This window comes from Heterocephalus glaber, unplaced genomic scaffold (assembly GCF_053883595.1).
Source record: "Heterocephalus glaber isolate CG9 unplaced genomic scaffold, H.glaber_assembly_v1.0 deba00001588, whole genome shotgun sequence".
Classification (NCBI taxonomy): domain Eukaryota; kingdom Metazoa; phylum Chordata; class Mammalia; order Rodentia; family Bathyergidae; genus Heterocephalus; species Heterocephalus glaber.
Window position 1 is genome coordinate 636438 of NW_028258366.1, and position 22694 is coordinate 659131.

Below are 22694 nucleotides of genomic sequence, written 5' to 3' on the forward strand. Positions count from 1 at the left end.
CCACAGGGTACAATTTGGTCCAAGGAGTATTTTAACGTTACCCTGGGTGATTCCAACATGCAATGAAGTTTGCCAATGACTTAAGAGTTCGGATCAGAATCACTGGGAATGCTTTTGTGTGTATTATTACACCTTGCCTTCATCCCTGATTTCCTAGAGCTTCCAAGTGCCCATAGATCGATGGGAAGGTGCAGGTGGGGAAAATGCATGTGTTTGTAGACACGTATTTTGAAATAGTTGCGTAACTGATTCTAATAAGGTTTACCCATTTTATTGAGAACAATGAGCTATTGGGTTGGGGATTTAGCTCAGTAGTTCCTCCACCTTCTTTAAACACACAAGGTCCCAAGCTTGATCCTCCGTACCAAAAAAAACAAGTGTATTCATGAGAACAAGGAACTATTACCCCATGATAAACATTTTTTTCAATTTTCCTAAATCCCTACTTGTCCTATTACTTATTAAATATCTATTTGAAAAGTAGTGCACACAATGATTTAACAAAACATAATGAAAGCCAACTAAAACTTACTGTACTTCAAAGCAAAATTCTAAACATTAGACTAAGATGGGGAGAAAAACAAGTGTGAATTGAGGAACGTTGCTCTTTAAAACTCTATCCTGAATTATACATTGAACCTTTACAAGGGTTTTAATGCAAAAGAAGTGGGCAACCCTATCAAAGCAGAGCAGCTTTTCAGTCATGAATTTGGGGTGCTGCCTGAATACAAACATTCAGTAATTACTTGATAGATGCCAAATTTCAAAACTTAGACATAGCACTGAGGTTGTGCTGAAACACAATTTGATCTCAATTACTATTGTAAATGTGAGAGAAAAATACACCAGGTATGTGAACTTGTAGTTTTTAATACAAGTAGAAATTACAGTGGTACCTCAGTACACAGACTTAATTCTTTCTACAATTCTGGTGTAAAGTAAATTGAATGAGAACTGAATCAAATTTCCCCATAAGGTCAGGTCAACATTAGACCTAACCATTGAATTTGATTAGCTGGGGCCAGGAATTTAGCTCAGTGGTTCTGGCGCCTGCCTTGTAAGCATGAGGTCCCGAGTTCGATCCACCATGCCAAAAAGAAAAAAGACAAAAGAATTTGATTAGCTTTCATCCAATTTGGTTTTTGACCAGAACTGTGCAAAGAATTAAGTTCATGAACCAAGGTACCACTGTGCTGATGATCAGCTAAAAAGAAAAGCTGACATATGAGAAACAAAATTAAATTCTTATGTTATTTACATTTTTTGACTGAAAAGGTGAAATGAAGGATAAGGGCATTAACATTCTAAAGAAATATAAGCTACATTCTGAAAACCAAACCTCATAACCCCAAGGGACATGGATAATGTTCCCTGGAGAACCCCAACTCAGTGGGGAAGTTCTGCACCTGGCTTTCAATAAGTTTGAAAGATTCCTGTCAGGGTCTTCTCATTGCATATCTCTGATTGTGACCCATCAGTGTAGGGGGAAAGGGGTCTGTAGGCAGGGAACGAATAAAATAGGGGGCTCATTAGGTTTTCTGGCTAATCCTAACTAGAAGGAGTTAAAACTTTACTGGGAAAACTCCCCTGAGAACAGTCTCAAGCTCAAGGGTAGAGAAAAGAAAAAACACTTCAAAAGAAAGGCACCAAATGGCCTTGGAACTTGCACCCAAAACCAGAGAAAGAGCTGACAAGCAGAGTACAGAGAAAGCCAAGTGCACAAAAAGCCAAGGCTAGCCGTCCCTTTCTGCTTCCAATACAATGCAGGGGAAGCAGAAGGTGGGGGTGTTGCTGGCTAACTCTGGGGAAAGCTCTATTCAGTGTATACAGGGGTGAACTAACACACACACACACACACTCGTATCCACTCTAGGGCCACTATATAACTACTACAACAGAGACCCACACCTCCCCTTACTAACTCTAAGCTAACCAGGAATATGCACCTCCTAGCCAGTCACCTGCCACCCTGGAGATAAGACACTGTTCAAGGACAAATAAACAGAAGTTACATGGACCCCTCCCCCCAAGAAATGACAATGACGGAGGCAAGGGGGCTCAGTCTAATGCCAAGACCGCCCAGGGAACCAGTTGGGTTATGGCAAGTTCCAGGTAGGCAAAGAGTCCTTGGCACCTAATAAAAGCAGCCTAGAACAAAGGCCACAGGTCCTCCATCTTTCTGGAGCCCCCTGCCCTGATTCTTGTCACGGCAGCTATCTATCTTCTCCTTTTTCTCCCTTTCCAATGAAGCATCCTGCTTTCTAAACTTTGTATCTTTCATTTGTTATGGTGCTGAGTTCACGATACTGGTGAGCTGCTCACATACGATGGAGAGCATTCAAATGCTGATATACTGCGGCACCGACAGAAGAAAGGCTGTCCCTTCTTCCGAGACTCATTTCTAAAGTATTAGACACTGTTTTAGGCCTGTAACTCACACAGAACTAATTGTTTCTTCTAGAAACATCCAATAGAAAGCACCTCTTCTCTTTAAGTTTAACATAAATGCATGAAATAAAGAAGTACATTTTTCCCAGGATTCTTTATTTGCTAACTGGTGTTCCCTTCTACCATGCAGTCTGAGACTAAAACAAAAACTGAAAATTCACATTTAGCCTCTTCAAATCAATATACATATATAGTTGCCCCCAGTGTCTTAAACTGAGCATAGAGGAGGATAATCACATGGCTGAAATTACCCAGCACTGCTGGGATGATTTATCAGTGGGAGTCCATCACTTGTTCCTCTGCAAACTCCTGTACTCACCACTCCACCACCTTTCTACGATTAGGCAGGCTGAGTGTGCTGTCATCTAGAAATATCATTGAGCAGGAGCTACACATCCCAATAAGCTGCCCTGGAGATTCCTGAAGGGAAAAGAAAGTAGAAGAGAATGTCACAGTAAGTTAAAACCATAAAAGGTGGGAGTTTTCCCTTGCTTAAAATGTCAAATGACAAACCACTAAGATTTTTCTTACACTGTACAAACTGTTTGAGAGTAGTATCATGCATATGGCTCTGCAGAGGCCCTTGACTTCCAGGGATGCTCGAGGAATGGGTTATACAGTGCTGCCCTTGGTATGGTACCTATCATCAAACCTGACAAGCATTTAGTGTGAATCCCTTTATAAATATTATAACAAGTGTAAAGTAAGATTTTAGAGATTTTTCTCTTAAGCAATAAAAAAAAAACAGCTGAGATTTTCTATTTCTGCTATTCAGCAACCAGAATAAAATGTAATGCCTTAAATTAATACTGGCACAACATCAGCAAACAAAAGCCTAGTACTTGATTGATTAGTTAACTTACATGAGTGTGTTAGTGTGATGATACAAATGTTTCAGAGTCAAAGGACTCTGTGCCAGGGCTGCTCAGTTACGAACACGCCAGGGCCATGGGGGGTCTCTGCGCCTGTCCCCTTACCAAGAGTGCAGAATCTTTGAGATTCCCCCACACCTAAAACAGATGACAGAAACAACCTTGGGACTTTAACATTCAGTTCATTTTTAGGTAGACATTACTCCCATTACATTACTCCCATGGAAAGCCTCAGCCACTCAAGGTTTTATTAATTTTATTCTCTAAGCCATCTGATCCACATCAGGACACATTCCGGTCTCATCCATCCTGCTCTCTGCCTACACTGCCTTTTTCTTCCGCCATGTCCTGCACATTTGACCCCATCTACCTTCATTCAGTTGGGGCACAATTCTGGTGGCTATGGAAAGTGACTGGGTCAGAAACCAGCCAGCCAGGTTGTCCGGCAGAACCCACAGCAGGTTCCCAACTCAGAAGCACACAGCACCTTGGAGTAAAATGCGTAACAGAGGCCAAGAAGAACCGTAAGAAATAAACATGCAAACCTGTTCCCATCACTGCAGAATGCAGATGTTATATTCTAGAGATACTAAATCTGACAGCCCTGGAGATACCAAGTGTATCAAGACTAAAACTGGAAAATAACAGGAGAAAACTGTACACCAAACAATTTCTGGAAACCCGGCTGCCTTGACTGTACTCCCCAGGTAGAAGGCCGGGAGCTTCTTCTCTGAAGAAATCAGACTGGCCCAGAGACCCGGTCCCAGATAATATACTAGGGTCCAACAATGAAGAGCTAGCTTTGCTGCCAAATTCTTGCAGTGAGGCCCATTAGTTAAGAAAAAAGTTTTGTGCACATAAGAGTATTTCCAACCAGAGAAAGCCGGGACAGCCACACACTTCAGGGAAGCCTCCAACAAGAGCAACAGGGACAAAGGAATTTGTGGGAGTACTCGAAATTCAGCAGCAAATGAAAACTTTAAAACATTTCAATACAAGGTTCAATCAAAGCACAAAGTCAAGGAGTCTCTAGTACATAATCAGTGCCAAAGGAAACACCAGAAAATGGAAAGGGGATGGAAATTTGACATTAGCAAAGAAACACTAGTCTGACAGGCACAGTATCTGAATAACCAAACTATAAGAAAAAATTGAAGAACATACCAAGAATTAAAAGAGAAGGAGGCAGACTGCAGACCTTAATCGCCATCCCAGTAAGATGCAAAGTCAGTAACAAAACTTATTGTATTCTTTCAGCATCCCAGAGATAGAGAAGATACCAAAAGCTTCCGGGAGCTGGCTAGAACTAGTTATTTATTATGCATATAATAGGATGGCAACAGAGTTAAGAGCAACACTAGGAATAAGAAGACTGTGGTGAAAATTAGCTTCAACCTACAAGTCTATGTTTTATGAAGTAGGAGGGGTTTCCTTCCTGGTTAGATCTTTCAAATCATCGATATGGCCGAGGATTTAGCTCAGTGGTTCTGCCGCCTGCTTTGCAAGCGCAAGGTCCCGAGTTCGATCCCCTGTACCAAAAAAACGCCACATCGGTATGGCCTTCTCCAGCAAAATGTGTTCCAGTAACACAGGGGAGTGCAGCAAGACAGAGGAAACAAAAGAATCCAGGACAGTGAGGACAGCAGTTATACAGGAACCAGATGACTTCAAGGGGACATCCCAGAGAAAGATCGAGACAGCAGGCCTAAGGGAAAGTCAGCCTTACTAAGGTAGGAAAGACTTACGAGGGCAGCCTCAGGGAGAAAATGAAACAGCTGTGTTTTAGGACATGGAAAATATCTTGATAAGCATGCGAGAAATGTTATAACATGGGGGTGCCTGCTAAGAACACTGTCCAATTGAAAATAGGAAATTAATTCCTCCCTCGCCCACAAAAAAGGAAGACTGTGAAAACAGAAAGACCAGGATGCCATAGCAAGTCAGCAATCCACAGGACGGCCCCCCCGCCCCCGCCCCCGCCCCCGCCCCCGCCCCCGCCCCCGGCCCCGGCCTCTTCCATGTACAGTCAACTGGTTCCACACTACAAAGACGCAGAGGACACTGGACCACCAGACCACTGGACTGGGTAAGCTGGAGTCATCTTCACCTCCCAGCACGATGGGGACTATCTTCAGGGGAAGGGCAGCTGAAACCTGCAATACAACTCTGCAGAGTTCAACCCTGCAGGAGGACAGGGAGCTCAACTTGGGACCTGCAGCCAGAAATCTCCCTGAATCTCACGGGTCTGCGACTAGCTGGAGAGACTCACTGACTTCTATCTGCATACTGCTACCCACGTTGTCTACTGTGATGGCAGAGACATACCCTGAAAGAGGCCCTTCATCTTCATTTTATTTTTTTATTCCCCAAATTAGTATTATTAGTTTATTTTTTCTTTTCTTTTGCTCCTCTTATCTTTAATTTTTTTCCTACTCTTCGCAAATATTTTTCTTTTTTTTCTTTTCTTTTCTTCTTTCTTTTCTCTTTCCTTTCTCTCTTACACTCACTCTTGTGCTCTCCCACATTGTTCATCTTCCCTTTTTGTCCCTGTTTTGGTCCTCATTCGGAGTTCTTCTTTATTTTCCTAGTATTCTCTTTTTCCTTCTCACCTGTGTCCTCTGGCCACACTGCTAACCTTCCCCTATCCTTCTTCCCATCTGTTCCTCCTTCCCAAACCCCTTCTAACTCCCCATCGCAAAGGGTAAAGTTGTTATATTGAAGAGTTTATTCACTATATGTTGGGTTGGTCCTCGATCTTGATTTAATTCACACAGCTAAAGGTGATAGATTAATAACAACAACAAAATGTCCTTTTCAAAGATGTACTTGATGCAATGGTGTTGCTGATTGTATCACTTGGGCTAACGTGTTGTGATTGATCTAGTCAATGAACCTTCCTTGTATAAAGAAAATGAGATAGCCTTAAGAGTCATTAGAGACTCAAAACTTAAAGACCAGCTATATCTGGAAGACACCTCTGAGAAGCAATCATTCCATAAGGGTTCTGATTACAAGCAACAAAGATACCTACAATAAGCAATTTCAAACTATCAACCCAGGAGGTAATCCAAGGACAGTACCAAAAACAAAAATGAGAAGACATTTAAGCAAGGCACAAACTCAGACTTCCACCCCACCAAGGGTAAATCCTGGGGGAAATGAGATGGAAAAGTCCCATAACCAACCACCTGGATACCCTGAACTGATAGCACAGGAAGTAACAAAACAGATGAATGAGGATCTAGGAAAAATTCAAAACGGAAATAATCTCCCAGATATCTACAGAGATGGTGGGCAGAGTGAAAGACATGATTAGAGGATCTAGAACAGAAACAGATAAAAAAAAATAGATGAGCTCAGAAACATGCTGGAAGCCATGAATACCCTGCATAAGAAATGGAAACCATGATCGTCCAACAGAAGAAAGAACTGCAATCCATGAAACAGATTCAAACAGATACTCAAGAGATCAAAAACTCTACTGAAAGTACCCACAGCAGATTAAGGGAATCTGAAGATAGGATATCAGATATAGAAGACAGTATCATGGTTAGAGACCATGAAAACAGAGATTTCTTAAAAATAGTAAGGGATCATGAGAAATCAATCCAACAACTGCTAGATGATGCAAAGAAGAATAACATAAGACTGATAGAGAAGTCCATTAAAAAACAGGAGAAAGCACAATTGACATAAAAAAACCTGTTCACAGAAGTAATAGTGGAAAACTTCCCAGACAGAGGTAGAGAATTGGACATACAGAGAAGTGAGGCATATAGAACTCCAACTAGCCATGATAAAAAAAATCTACATCTAGACATATAATAGTCAAGATCCCAGAAACCCAACAGAAAAACAAACTCCTACAAGCAGTTAAGAGAAAAGAAACAAATCACCTACAGAGGAAAGCCCATCAGAATCACAGCAGACTTTTCAACACAAACCCTCAAATCAAGGAGAGCCTGGAGTGAAGTATTTCAAGCCCTAAAAGAAAGTAACTTCCAACCTAGACCACTGTATCCTGCAAAATTATCTTTCAAAATTGATGGGGAAATTAGATACTTAAACGACAAAGAACATCTGAGACGAAGGGAGGGGTAGGGGAGAAGAGACCCTGGAGAAGACTGGTAGAAGGATGTGAGGGGGTGGTGGTGGTGGGGGCACTGGGGGGAGAGAGGAGGGGGAGGGGCCAGGCTGGGTCACGGGAGAGAGGGGAAGACCCCACCGGACCAAGGGAGTTGGAGTGTGGAGCAGCGGCAGAGTCCTTGGGGGCAGAGAGGAGGGTAAAAATGGCCAGTCCTCAGGCCCCAGCCACTGGAGAACCATCTCTCAGGGCCTGAGCCTGTAGACCGCTCCTTACCTTCACAGCTGGAACATGGAGTGACGCATGGGGTGGGACGTGCAAAACATGTGACGGCTTGCGCTTGACCACGGAAACCTGGTGGTGGGGGGGGCATTTGGCAGAAGGGGCGGGGCCTAGCCGGTCCGGTGGAACTTGGCCACACCTCCGGCCCAGGTCCCCCGCCCCAGTTCCCGATGCAGCCCTTCCACTCTTGAAACCCGGTTCAGGGCAGCTCCCCTCTCTCCCACTGCCTCAGACCTGCACTCCTGCACAGTGACTGCACCCCTACTCTGGTCCGGAACCTGGACCTTGGGCCGATCAAGGCCAGACTCCACCTGACAGGCCCACTGTCTCCAGGGCCAGCCCTTGCAGCCAATGGCGACACCACTTTCGGAAACATACACAGCTTCCACCGAAAACCGGTCCGAAGGGAAAGAAGGCTGTGCGGGCAAAACATATCTTAGGAGATGCAGAGGCAGAGGGTGGGGTGGGGATATAAGGACAGGGAGAGAGGGGCGAAGAGGGGACAGGAAGAGACGAAGGGAGGGGTAGGGGAGAAGAGACCCTGGAGAAGACTGGTAGAAGGATGTGCAGGGGTGGAGTGGGGGGGTGGGGAGTAGTGGGGGCGGGAACGAGTGGGAGGGGCCAGGCTGAGTCACGGGAGAGAGAGGGGAAGGCCCCACCGGACCAAGGGAGTTGGAGAGTAGAGCAGCGGCAGAGTCCTTGGGGCGGAGAGGAGGCTGAAAATGGCCAGTCCTCAGGCCTCAGCCCCCAGAGAACCACCTGTCACGGTCCGAAGCTGAAGGCCGCTCCTTACCGTCTTCAAAGCTGGAACATGGACTGACCCACGCACGGGGTCGGAAGCGTACAGTAGTGTCTGCTTGCGCATGCGTGCAGAAGTGCGGGGGAGGGGAGAGTTTGGCAGAAGGGGCGGGGCCGAGCCGGGCCAGGAGGAACTTGGACACACCCCCAGCCCAGGGCGCCCACCCCCCAGATCCCAATGCAGCTCCTCCACTCTTCCGTGCCTCACAATATGCCAGACAACGGGTAGTGTGGCCCAGTCTCCCATTCTCCAAAATGACTGTATGACCTTCTAGAGTCAAGACCAAGAGGGAAGAGCAATTTTTCGTGATTCTATTTATTCTTCCAACTTGTTCTTGAAGTTAGATTTGTAGCCAGTGGACCCCTGCCAAGTTTTTTAAAATTAAGGTTTGATTATTCATGAACTTTTCTGAGAAACGGACATAGGGTGAAAATCATACTCATTCTACATTTTTTTCTTTATAAATTAAATCAGGCTGTTTACATTAACCAGCAGTGTAACCAAAGCAAAGGGATCAGTCATTTAGATTTAACTGTAGATACTGAAAGATTACAAGTGAATGAACACACATCAATGCTGTCTAGATTAAGAACTTCTGAAGCTGAGTGCCTAGGCTTCCATATTAAAGAAACCTGGCAGATATTTGGTCTACTGCTAATGAAATATATCCTTGAGACTAGTGTGTTAACGTCAAATTGTGTGGCTTCTTTTAGGTGACCACTGTATAGCAACTTCAGTTCCAGTACCCTCATTTCTTTACCATTACTGCTACAAACTTCAAACACCTGATGTTCTAATGCTATACTAGTCCGGTCACTGGTTTCTCTTTGGTATATGTTACCTGAGTTTATCTTCTCATGTGCTTTCCTCCTTTAGACACACTATCTACAGTATGTTCAGGTGGAAAAAGAGGCTAAGCAAAAAATGTTGATTATTACTTACTACACCTAACCAGAAGCCCTGGATTATGTCAACTTTAATGGAGTCAGTTTGAGAATACTTAAAAACCACTAAAAATGACACAAAACATTTAAATTCTGGAGTGATGTCATGTTACGTGAAAAGAAACATGTTAACACACCAGCTGTATTTTAATCAAAAGTTTATTTTAAAAATATAAACATGGGGATGAAAAACCACTTTAAGTTGTAGCATTGTTTTCAACATAAAATTGCAATTAATACTCAAATCTTCAAGCTTGAAAGTCCATAAATAATTTTCTTTAGAGGTGGTAGATTGTGGTTATTTCTTACGCCACTGGGTATCACTTATGGCTCTTTGTAAAAATGATAGGAACTACAGCACACAACATTGTGTGAGGCACTGCTACACTGGCAGAAAGTATTCCTAGCCCACAAGAGCTTTGTTACAGGCAAGATTCCTAGGATTACATTTCAAAAGGAAGAGATATAGATTTCATATGGAAAGAGCACTGAATTTTTTAATATTTCAAATTTAGATGACGTTGTAAGTCTCCTCAAATTACTAAATCTCTGCCCTTTAAAGTCTTCAGTAATGTTCCTAAGGTTCAGGTAAGTTCCCTCTTAAATAGGAGGACTTGAAATGGGGCACCCTGAAATGCAGGCTAAACTTTAAAAGAAACTTTCATATCATTTGCTGCTACTGGGGTCCAATTCCTTTTTATTACATGTGAATTAACACTGCTCCTAAAAATCTTCCTTCACCAAATCTAGAAAAAAGAAATCTAGGTGACCAAAGTAGATAGTTCTCAAAGAACTATTTAAAAATATGAGGAAAATTCTTTGGCAATATGAAGCATCCCAAAAATCTTAGCGTAATTTTAAGCTTTGATACCAGTAGAAGTACAGAATCTACAATGTTATAAAGTATCATCTAAAAGTTTTAATTTTGTAAAGGTAAAATATTAAGCTTTTTTGTTCCAGTTCCTCTTTCTTCTATTCCCTTTAAAAGAGACTAGAAAAAAAATTAAGAATAAAATCTTAATATTCCAAATTTGCAAAACTGAAACTGTCAAACGCTGTCTGGTAAAAGTTTGTGGCTCGCATACCTGCTGCAGTCCCTGGAAGGCACAGGCATAGCAGCCTGCAGTTTACAACGGCACTGAAACTTTTGGGATGCCCTGTACTTCACTATCGGCTGGCGATCACTGGAGCTCTATGTCGGTTTGGATTATGAAAATATCTTCTAGTATGTTTACTTAACAGCAGGATAATCATCAGAAAATGAGAATCACCATTAATAGTTCACAAGATGCAGCATAGACTTCATGGAAATAGACAGTCAATAGCATCAACTGATGCCTTCTCTTTAAAACCACAGACATGTCACAGTGCTACCAAACAGTGCTTGCAAAGAACACGAGTGGCAAGTGTTATCCCAGCAGCTTTTTGGTTCAAGCTGATCAATAATAATGACTAGCAACTCATGGTATCATGGGAGGAAGAACCTTTAACACCTGACAATGCTACAGTCTACTCCTCAGTGGTGTCATGAGCGTGAACACTCCCGTGTTTGGGGCTGGGTGGGGGACTCAGTGGGAGAGACCCTGCTAACAGGACGTGGCTAAGACCCTGGGTTTTATTCCCAGCCCTGTGCAATAAAAAAGATCCCCACATTTCAACAGTAATACTACATCAACCCTAAAGGCATATGCAGCAACACGGGGAGGGGCAAGTAGAAAAACATACAATTATATGGGTTGTGTTTTAAATCTAATTTTAAAAAATAATTAAAATTTTAACTTAGTTTCAATTTAAACTCTCAATTCAAAAGTCTCACAGAGCTCAAAGGCATTGGCCGGTGGAGTAAGCAAAAGCCAGTGTGAGCCAGGAACTTCTGCTCTACAGAAGTGTGCTGCTGCTTTGACAGGGCCTCTCTCCCATGCAGTCCAGCTGACACCACCCAGGAGGCTCTCGATTGAATTCAAGTCCTTTCCGTTTGGTGAAAATACTAACTTAGCTGTTTGTTGTTGTTGTTGTTGTTGTAGCAAGAGGGATGGTACTTCTCCAGCTTTGTAAACAAGGGGTCCATGATGTCACAGCCCCCATTTCTCCCTTCTAAGAGAGGACGGCATTAGACAGTCCGATGGCAATGAAACTGACATCACTGGAATGGAATCTTTTCATAGCAGCTCTGCGCAAAGTCTTTGTCTTTAACCATTCCTGACATGGCCTGGGAAAGTCAATCAAACAGAACACAGGAAGATTTGTTAAAAGGCTGCAACCTTAAAGAGAAAAGTACTATGACTCATGTTCAGTCATGCTGCAGACTCCTCAGCCACTTCGTGGTCACTGCTGCTTTGCCTGTCTGAGGCCTGCACACCAGGTCATGAGGATGCTACTTCCTGCCTGTTCACTAACATCCTTAAGGGTGATGATTCCATTGCCAGGAAAGGCGAAGTTTGTTCAGTTACACTCTTTACCAATGGACTTTCCAAAGACATCAAAGGTTTTGTGATATGCTAGGCTCCTAACAGCAACATGTTACCTGTACAAGTGTTTGTTAAAATGATAAACCTACACCTGTGCAAAACAATCGGTAAACACTGGCTCAGCTACTCCAACTCTACCTCATCTTCCTTAGTTATTACTAACTCTAAGCAACTTCCACAGACGGAAGTCTCAACTCTACTGTAGGTCATGACAGGCCTAATGACTGAAGCATCAAAAGCTGCTCCTTTAGATGAACATGTTCCAAAATGCAGTAAGTCCCAAGTTACAAACTAGTTCTGTTCCAGGAGAACATTCATAACTCAGAGTCATCCGTAAGTCTGACAAAGTGAGTCTTACACACTTTTGACACAAATATACAATGTAAAGCATTAAAAAGAAACCCAAATGTGAGACCTGGTCATATCTGTGAAAGTTGGTGAAGTGAACATTTGTAAGTTGGGGACTTACTGTGCTACCAAGGCACACAGAAAGTGCGATGTGAATCTACGCATCCATTTCAGGTCCGAAGTATTTTGGCGTAAGCTCACCTAAAGTCATAAGCCATGTTTATTATTTTGCCCCATGTGAGCTACCACTTCCATTTAAAACCTATGCACTTCCAACCTCCAGTATTTGAAACACACACACAAACACACACACACACCACATCCTAAGGACAGGATTCTCATATTAGTCACTAAGGCTCTCTCTAATGAACTCATGGGTTTGAACTATGATAGCTAAACTCTGACATGAATCTGCAAACTGAGTAAAAGACAGGCGCAAATAGTTAAGTGAGCTGTATTTGTAGACATAAGGGAAACAACCACAGGGAGTTAATTATATATGGCTAAGGAGAAAGGTAGAGGTTCAAAAGGAAAACCATTACGAACAGATTAATTCTGATTAAGATATTCTGGATTACGGTCAGAAAGGAGGCAATATCTACTTTTTGGGAATAACATGGATCTCCATACACCATGACCAAGATGGATTTACCCCAGGGAGGCGAGGATGATTCAACATATGTAAATCAATACATGTAATACACGATGACAAGGATGAGTCAATGTATTCCACTGCTCCTAGGACAGAGGAGGTGAGCCAATCCCAGTGCCCAAGAGGAGGTTCCCCACCACCATTCCACCGCTCCTAGTGCAAAGGAGGGTGAGCTGTGCGGGTGCTAGCAGCACCCCCCCCACTGCGGAAATGAGAAGACACGTAAACAAGCCTCAAAAATAGACTTCCAGATCACCTACAGCAACCCCAAAGACAAATGAGATGGAACAATGTGATATTCAAGCACCTGGATTCCCTGAACTGGCAACAAAAGAGGATCTGAAAAAATGAAATCAGAAATAATTTCTCACATAACAGCAAAGACTGTGCCCATAGTGCAACACATGATTAATAAATCTAGAGGACACAGATAAATGAATAGAGGATCTGAGGAACATGATGGAATCCCAACACAGGAAACAAGTGGAATCCATAAAACAGATGCAGTTTTCCAGGAAATTAAAAACGCCATTGAAAGTCTACACAGCAGAATGAGTCCACGTGAGGACAGAATTTCAGATATAGAAGACAAGATTGCAATTAGTGACCAGGAAAAGAAAAATCACTTTAAAATTGTAAGGGACCACGAGAAAGCAACCCAGCAGCTGCTGCTAGACGATGCAAAGAAGAATAACATAAGACTGACTGGAGTCAATGAAGAAACAGGAGAGAGTGCAGATGACATAAAAAAAACTGTTCACAGAAGTGATGGCAGAAAACTTCTCAAGAAGGGGAAAAGAACTTGATGTACAGATAATTGAGGCATATAGGACTCCCAACTAGCCTTGATCAAAACAATCTACACATAGGCATATAATTGTTAGGATTCCAGAAACCCAACAGAAGAACAAACTTCTACAAGCAGTGAGAGAAAAGAAACAAATCACATACAAAAGAAAGCCCATCAGAATCACAGCAGACTTCTCCATGCAAACCCTCAAGGCAAGAAGAGCTTGGAGTGATGTATTGCAAGCCCTAAAGGAAAACAGCCTCCAACCCAGATTGATGTACCCTGCAAAGCTATCTTTCAAAACTGATGGAGAAATAAGATATTTTCATGATAAAGAGAACCTCAGGAACTTCATGAATACCAAACCAAAGCTCCAAAAAATTTTAGACAATATCCTAGGAAAAGGCAATGAGGATCACAACCCCAGGTGGCCCAGCAGAATGAATCCATTGGGCGGGACAAATTAAAGGCAAAGGGGGAGAATCCAACAAAAAGAAAAAGTCATGACAAGGCTTTTAAAACTTTTAACTTCATCTCCCTAATGAGTGTATAATTCAATCTTGTTATTGTACTGATTAGTATTTTTCTGATTCTAGCATTGCACACCTTTCCTTGTGCTGTACTGGCTATTTAACATCTTCTTGTGTCTACCTTTTAATTGGCTTGTCTATTAATGAGCTGTAAGAGTTCTTTATATATTCTGGTCACAGGTTATATGCATTGTAAATATGGTTTGTTTAAGGACTACTTTTCATTTTAACGATGTCATTTTAAGTTCTAAATTTTGATGGAATCTCATTTGTTAATTTTTTTCTCTTATACATCATGTTTTCTGTATCCTAGGAAGTTTTTGCCTACCCTAAATTCATAAACATTTTCCCTTATACTTTCTTCTTAAAGTTTTATACATTTAGTATTTCATATTTAGGTTCATAGATCCTTTTTCAAGTTGTTTTTATGTATGGAAACAAAGGGTTGAGGTTAATTTTTTATATACGGATACCAGGTGTTCTAGTGCCGTTTGCTGAAAGCACTTTCTTTCCTCGGCTCTTGAATTGAGTTTATATTCTGCAAAATGTTAATGTTAAACAATCTTTCAAAACTCAGTGGACCACGTATGCATTGTTCTATTTCTAGATTGTCTGTTGTATTCCAATGATCTACATGTCATTCCTTACACCAACACTGCCTTGATTCCTGTAGCTTTAGAGGAAGTCTTAAAATCAGGTAACAAATGTCTTCCAACACTGTTTTTGTTGTTTTTTTGTTTTTACTTTTCTAGGTCCTTTGTACTCCTACAGAACTTTTAAATTTCAATATCCAATTCTTCATTTATAGCAAGTATACATAGACCACAATTTTTGTGTATACCTTGTGTTTTCTAATCCTGCTAAATTCAAGTACAAGTTCTAGGGGCTCCTAGAGATTTCTTAGTATTTTCTCTGTAGGTGATCATTTCATCTACATATAAAGATTTTGCTTTTGCTTCTACCTTGCCAATCCTATCCTAATTGTGTCATTTTATTGCCAGACTATTTTGGTTTAGGCCTATGTTTCAAAGTTTAAGGGCCAGATAAAGAGTAGGCATATCTGCCCTTGTTTCCTACCTTCAGGAGAAAGCATTGTATCTTCTCCATTCATATGAGGTGTTTTTGCTGGAAGTATGGAGTACATGTCTTTAATCTGTTGAGAAGGTTCTGTTCTACTTCTAGTCTCCTGATAGCTTTTACCATGAACAGCTGTAGAATGTAGTCCAATACTTTTTCTCCAACTAGTGACAGGATCATATGGCTTTTTCCTTTCATCTGTTAAAATGATGACTTTTGGGGGTCGATCTTCCAATGCTGAACCAACACTACCATCCCTATAACAAAACCACTTTCTACATCCTGCCAGATCTGGCTTCTAATAGTTTGTTTTGTTAAACAAATTTGTATCTATGTTCATACTTTTTTCTTCTATTATCTTTATCCAGTTTTAGGATTAGCACAATGTTGATTTCCTAAAATGAGGGGAGAAGTGTTCCTTTTTTTTTCTGCTTTAAATGTTTGATATAATTTATCAGTTAAAATGTATATGAGCCCATTGTTGTCCTATAGGTAGGTTTTCAAGCTAGGAATATACTTTGTTTAATAGGTGCTATTCAAATTTTATACTTCCTCCAGAGTTAGTTTCATTAATTTGTCTTCCAAGGTACTTCTTAGAAGTTGTCAAATTTATTTCAGAACAAATTTTTGTAATATGCTTTCTATATCCTTTTAAATTCTGTAAAATCTGTGGTAATGTCTCCTAGATCTTGTTATTGTAATTTTAAAACTATATAATTGATATTGTGTAATAGGAAGTAAAGGTCTAAAGGAGCAGGGGAAGTGGGAGGGGTATTGGAAAGGAAAGAAGGGAAAAGAAAAAATATGAGAAAAGGAACAAAATGGAAACAAAATCTTTGCAAATATGGAGGGTTGGTGGGGATGAAGGGAGGGCAGGGGAAGGGGGGAAAAATAAGAACCAAGATACTCATGTAATGGTACAAGATCCCAATGATGTAACTGTATTTTATACCTAAAATGTATCAATAAACATAATGGGGAAAAAATAAATGTAATACAGTATTATTAACACAGTCAGGGACAAAAAACATATAATCATCTCAATAGGTGTGGAAAAAGATCATTTGACAAAATTCAACACCCATTCATGATAAAAAAAAAACAACCCGACAGAAAATTGGAATAGATGTTCTTTATCTCAACCTGATCAAGGCTATCTATGAAAAACCAACAGCCAACATCATACTATGGTCAAAAAGTGAAAACCTTCATGCTAAAATCAGGAACAAGACAAGGATGTCCACTATCACCACTCCTGTTCAATATAGCTCTGGAAACATTAGCCACAGCAATGAGACAAGAGAAAGAAATAAAAGGAATAAAGATATGAAAGGAAAGTTAAACTGTTGTTATTTGCTGACAACATGATATTCTACATAGAAGACCCAAAAAACTCTGCCAAAAGACTTCTAGACTTAATTGCCAGACTCAGTAGAGTAGCTGGATACAAGGTCAACACTCAAAAATCAATAGCTTTCTTATACACGAATAGTAGCCTCACTGAGAGAAAAATTAGGGAAACAATTCCTTTTATAATAGCATCCAAAAAAATGAAATATCTTGGAATAAGTCTAATGAAGGATGCAAAAGCACTCTACATTGAGAACTACAGCACTCTGAAAAAAAGAGATGGAAGAGGATATAAGAAAATGGAAAGACATCCCTTGCTTCTGGGTAGGAAGAACCAATACAGTGAAAATGGCCATACTTCCAAAGCTGCTATACAGATTCAATGCAATCCTGACTGAAATCCCAACCGTATATTTCACCGAACTAGAAAAAATGATCCAAAAATTCATTCAGAACCAGAAGAAACCTAGAATAGCAAAAGCAATACTAGGCAATAGAGACATGCCCCCAGGTATCACAATCCCCAACTTGAAACTATACTACACAAAGCCAGTGATAAAAACAGCATGGTACTGGCAAAGAGACAGACCCAAGGATCAGTGGATTAGATTAGAAGATGCAGAAACAATGCCAGACACACTCAGCCACCTCATCTTTGACAAAGGACCCAATTATCCTCACTGGAGGAAAGATAGCCTCTTTAATAAATGGTGTTGGAAAAACTGGATTTCAACTTGCCAAAGATTAAAACTAGATCCCTATCTTTCACCATGCACTAAACTAAAATCCAAGAGGATTAAAGATCTAAATATTAAGAAAGAAATACTAAACTTGCCGGAAGACAAGTTAGGTACTCTTGAAGACACTGGCATAGGAAAAGACTTTATCAACAAAACCTCAGTAGCACGGGAACTAGCAAAAAGAATCAACAACTGGGATCTCATCTTTTTAAAAAGCTTCTGCATTGCAAGAGAAACCACCAACAGAGCTAAGAGGTGGGAAAAATTTTTTATCAGCTGTTCCTCAGACAAAGGACTACTATCTAGAATACATAAAGAACTTAAAAAAATCAGACCCCCCAAATTCAAAGACCCAATTCAAAAATGGGCATCTGAAATGAACAGACATTTCTCAGACAAAGAAGTAGAAATAGCAAATAAATACATGGAAAAATGATCAACATCACTGGTCATTCAAGAGATGCAGATGAAAACAGTGCTGAGATTCCACCTCACCCCAGAAAGAATGGCTGCTATCAAGAAATCAACCAATAACAAATGCTGCTGGGGTTGTGGGGAGAAAGGAACCCTTCTCCATTGCTGGTGGGGGTGCAGACTGGTGCAACCACTGTGGAAGTCAGTATGGAGATACCTCAAAGAAATAGGACTAGAGGTCCCATTTGACCCAGCTCTTCCCCTGCTGGGTATCTTCTGAAAAGAATCAAAAGAATCATACCACAGTGACATATATGCACCCATGTTTATAGCGGCGCAGTAATAGCTAAAGCTTGGAAACAGTCCAAGTGCCCATCAACCAGAGACTGGATACAGAAGATGTGGTTTTTGTATAAAATGGGGTACTACTCAGCCATAAAGAATGAGAAACTAGAGACATTTATGCCTAAACGGATGCACACTGAGGCTATACTCTTAAGTGAAATAAACAGGACACGTGTAAATACTGAATAGTTTCTCTGATGTGAGAAACTGAAAGTGTAACTAAGAATCAAAATGTATAATTGATAATGTGAAATAGGAAGAAAAGATCTAAACGGGGAGGGGAAGTGGGAGGAGAAGGGGAACGGAAAAAAACATGAGAAAAGGAAAAAATGGAAACAAAGTCTTTGTAAATAGGGAAGGGTGGAGGGGGTGAAGGGAGGGCAGGGGAATGGGGAAAAAATAAGAACCAAGATACATCACGAATAGGTACAAGTTCCCAATGATGAATGTAACTGTATTGTGTACCTAAAACGTACCAGTGAACTTAATGAAAAAAAAAAGAGTAATGTGAATCTCTACCTGCACCATAAAGAAGTGAGAAATAGGACACGAAGGATTAGTGAGCTCTTAGATGTGTTAATGGGAATGCTTTCCCTTTCCCTAGTCACCGTTTAATATGATACAGTCAAGACATTGGCCTTGTGCTCACAGAAACCCCACTGAATCCAAGCACAGCCTTACCTCTAGTTCCTGGGCTCTTTGGGGACAGGCTCAACCCCAAAATACATGTAGCTTTCAAATGCTAAAGAGCGAAGATCAAAGTAGTATTTGGCATACACACCGCGAGACACATCAACATTATTCTTGAGCAGGATCAAGTAATGACTTTCCAACTCATTTCTGGGGAGGAAAAACAGCAAAACAAATACAGGACGATTTTAGTCAAGTGGGCCATGTTAAAAAATGTCATTTTGAGCTTCTAGGACTGCTGTAAATTCTGTTTTGAGACATAGGAAGGCTAACCAATTGGAAGAAAACACTCATGTTCCAACAAGGCACAGCTATTTTCTGTATCTGGATGCTTTCTGTACCCCAACACTTCTGTGTTTGGGTGGAGGGGAAAGGTTATGCCCTGCCCATGCCCGCCTGCTGTGGGCTCTCAGCCTGTTCTTCAGAGTCCATCAACGCACCTGCCTGTGTGACTCACACTCCACACGTACTCACGAGGCCCCACTACAGTGAGCAAAAAAGCAGTGATGTGTGCCGTTTCATAGCTCTGAAGAACTTGCAGGCATCTTCAAGGGGCTCCTGAGAGGAAGGACTTAATGAGGCACCAATCCTCCCTCTGAAGGGAAAACTCTTCAGGCGACAAGCACTCATCAGAAAGAAAGAAAAAGCCAAACTGCACTGTGCGGGAAAGGCAAACGCCTCCCTGTGGCAGCAGATGAGGCCCTGTCAAAGGGCACCTTTCTATTACTCAGGTGACAAACTGTGACCGTGACAATTTATTCTAAACTTGGGAAGACACAACGGTTCTGGCTGGAGTAAAACCACTGTGGCACAGGACCTCTAGCAGAGCACTGGACTCGCAGTCTCACCTCTGAGCAGTCCTCTGCTGTGGGGCCATGCAGCTGCCTACGCACACTCAATACACAGAAAGCAAGAGCCCATCAGACCGACTGCTACACACAGCCCCTCTCCTAGCCAGGGGGAGCATGGCGATCTGGAACCTTTCCTGGTGCACGCCCCGGTGAGTCCAAGGACACGCATTCAGATGAAAACCTGACAATGTGTGGCTCAGGCGGAAGCTGTACTCAACAGTTCACTGGCCCTAGGACCTTAACAGAGGCCAAACAAAAGCCAGGCACAACAGCCCTTACAGAAGGGACTGGGCCCAGCAACTTTTAAAAACCCATGAAGAATGCCCTGTTCTATGCCATTCCAGTGGTAAGCTTATAAGGTGTTTGGCAAAACCACCAGAAAAATTTCTACTTACCAAGCATATCATTTAAATAATACTCTACGAAAACCTAGCAATTAATGATGGAAAATATGAATATTTGTACTGTAGCTGGACAGAAAGTAATCATTTTGTGCCTATTTCCATTTTCTGCATCAAGTGATATTTAAAAATATTTCTTAAAATGCAAACCTTATATGAGCAAGTAAACTGGGAAATGGCTAGATAGCCCACTGAAGCCTTATACACTCACCTGTCCTTGAGCGAAACATCCCCGAGGATGCTGCGGAAGTCTATGTTCCACTCAGCCTCATCCTTCCAAACCTTGGCGGCAAGAAGAATGGCTCCCAGCAGGATCCTTCTCCAGTTAGCAGGACAGACGTCTATCTCAGCGTATGACACAAGCCTTTCTAAGCACACCTGCAAAGAGGAGAACACTGCTCTGTGATTTCAGCTCTGTGTAAGTGCTGTGCTAAGACAGATTACTGTGGCCAGGGATTTAGCTCAGTGGTGCTGCCGCCTGCCTCGCAAGCACAAAGTTCTGAGTTCAATCCCTGGTACCAAAAAAAAAAAAAAAGACTACTGAGAATGACTGGTTCCTTCTGTGTCTGAACAGAGGGGAGGGAAGTCCCTCCTACTTCTGGGTGCTGTAGAAATTCTGTTCACAGATGGAAATCCGACACCTCTGCTGCTCATGTATTTCCTGTCTAACTTTGGTGACAGGAAGACTGGACAGCTCAGCCAAGGTCATCCAGCAGCGTGGCACTGTTATCACACTCATGGAGGCCACAGAGACAGGCCTGGTGTAAAGCTGTTCAATAAATGCTGAGCTTCTCCAACATGCACTGTAGCATTCCCAGCCGGTAGTTTCAGAATGGTTTTAGACAGGTCATGGTCAAACGTAATGCCCGACTCAGAGAGAGCACATTTTTATCTTCTTTTCACAGTATGAACCCTTTTGTGGCACTATCTGGTGGACAGGACCGCCTCCCAGTGACAGCTGAGCAGAGCACCACAGCAGGTGCAGCACTTCAAGCTGTAGTTTCCTCAAACTCAGGGCCTTTATAAAGAACCCATGTGTAAACAGGACAGTCCTTCTTGGTGCCTCTGTTTTCCCATCCCCACTCCTCATGAAAACCCATTCTCCCTCCTACATAGTCAGAACCTCAGTCCATCCTGCTGGCTTCATGACAGGAAGAACAGAGCTGCCAGTCTATCCCTGGGACTCCTAAACTTCCACGCAGTTGGTGAGACAACCTCACATACTCTTTACGTACATCAAACATCTATTCCACAAAGAAATGGGTGAGCTACCCGCTGAGTAAAGACTGTAGAGGGAGCTGTGATTTGCTGTTACTTCAATCTGAGCGATAGAAAAGTCTGCAGATGCTCAAGTCCCTCACATAAAATGGCTTACGGTTTGCACATAATCTACACACACCCCCCCTCCCGACTGTAAAGCAGTTCTAGGCTACATACAACACAAACTTCAATGTAAATGGCAGGTAAAGGAAGTTATGCTATACTGTCATGCACAAAAGGACAAAAAAGAACATAAATTTTCCCTAAATGGTAGAATCTGTAGATGTAGAGCTCACAGACATGACAGGGCAGACTGGATATGCTATTTGAACTTTGTATCAAAACAAAAAGGAAAGGCTTCATAAATCTTATAAATTATTTATCATAAATGATAAAATCTCACCTTCAGAATTCTGTATAGGTAACACAAAGCTCCTCAGCTCCTCAGGCTAACAAAGCTTTTCTAAGAACTGCTGGACTGCCATCCTGGGCAGCATCGCGAGAAGACAGCAGCACTCAGCAGGGATGGACTGACGCCCATAACCAGGGAACAGAGAGCTGAAGGCAGTGAAGTGTCCGAGGACACAGCCTGGGACCTGGCTTGACCTGCACAGAACCAGTCTCTGTGGCTCACGGGGCCCTGTTCCTGCTCTCCTTCCCACCCCACAGCATGTGTAAGGGCTCACGGTGTTAAGTGAGCATGTGCACTGAGGTATGGGGCAAAACTCTCCAACTGCCTTTAACTGTTTTGTGGTAAGAAAAGTGAAGACATCATTTTAAATGATAATGATTATGGGACCAAGTATGCTTATTTGCTTTCCTCTGATAGGCTTCTCTTAATAAAGATAATTTCAGGAGTTTAATTTGAAAAAAAAGACCTTGCTCTGTGTACCAGACTAGTTTCTAAGCATCCTTGATAAATAAGTAACATCTTACCAAAGATATTATTGCGCATTCAGTTGGTAACACTGCAACAAAAAAAATAAAGGCAACAAAGCTGTAAATACAGCTGGGTTCAGGATCATGCTCAAAGTATTCCTCTGGATGCTCCTCTCTCTGAAAGGAGAAATGACGCAATGTGAGAATCCCCTGAAGAAAGCTTTTAAGTACTCTTAAGACAGCAGTCTTCACCTCTCGCCCCTGTGTTCCGTAAGTAATTTCAGTTGCGTTGTATGTCTTTTCACCTTCAACTAGAAACACTGGAACCTTTTACTATGCATAATGACACTGTGGTGAGTGGAGACCACAGCGACCCCATGAGTGACCACCTTGTGTGCCACCACCACTTCACTCTCCGAGAGGGCTGCACAAGGTGGAGTTGCTGTCAACCCATCTCTCGGGACGTGCTG

The 22694-nt window shown here is 42.0% G+C and overlaps 2 protein-coding genes across 19 annotated transcripts in view; both read right to left on the reverse strand.

Annotated features, from left to right (window-relative positions):
- LOC110346568 (uncharacterized) overlaps nt 1-9429 on the reverse strand; it is a 123560-nt gene extending 114131 nt beyond the window's left edge. For all 9 annotated transcript variants that reach the window (XM_087193409.1, XM_087193408.1, XM_087193411.1 and 6 more), the window contains exons 1-3: nt 8480-9429; nt 7681-7758; nt 2768-2868 (exon numbers count right to left, since the gene is read on the reverse strand). In XM_087193409.1, the coding sequence (XP_087049535.1) occupies nt 2768-2868; nt 7681-7758; nt 8480-8731 (431 nt within the window). In that variant the 5' untranslated portion in view covers nt 8732-9429. The remainder of the gene's footprint in view (nt 1-2767; nt 2869-7680; nt 7759-8479) is intronic.
- A 141-nt stretch (nt 9430-9570) lies between these two features.
- Nucleotides 9571-22694, reverse strand: part of LOC147823360 (cyclin-Y-like protein 1) — a 46686-nt gene continuing 33562 nt past the window's right edge. For 5 of the 10 annotated variants that reach the window (XM_087193402.1, XM_087193404.1, XM_087193406.1 and 2 more), the window contains 4 exons: nt 22282-22401; nt 20297-20463; nt 18825-18983; nt 9571-11638 (listed from right to left, as the gene is read on the reverse strand). In XM_087193402.1, the coding sequence (XP_087049528.1) occupies nt 18827-18983; nt 20297-20463; nt 22282-22401 (444 nt within the window). In that variant the 3' untranslated portion in view covers nt 9571-11638; nt 18825-18826. Of the gene's footprint in view, nt 11639-18824; nt 18984-20296; nt 20464-22281; nt 22402-22694 lie in introns of those variants that run through there. The other 5 variants (XR_015444003.1, XR_015443999.1, XR_015444001.1 and 2 more) reach the window with 2 other exon arrangements.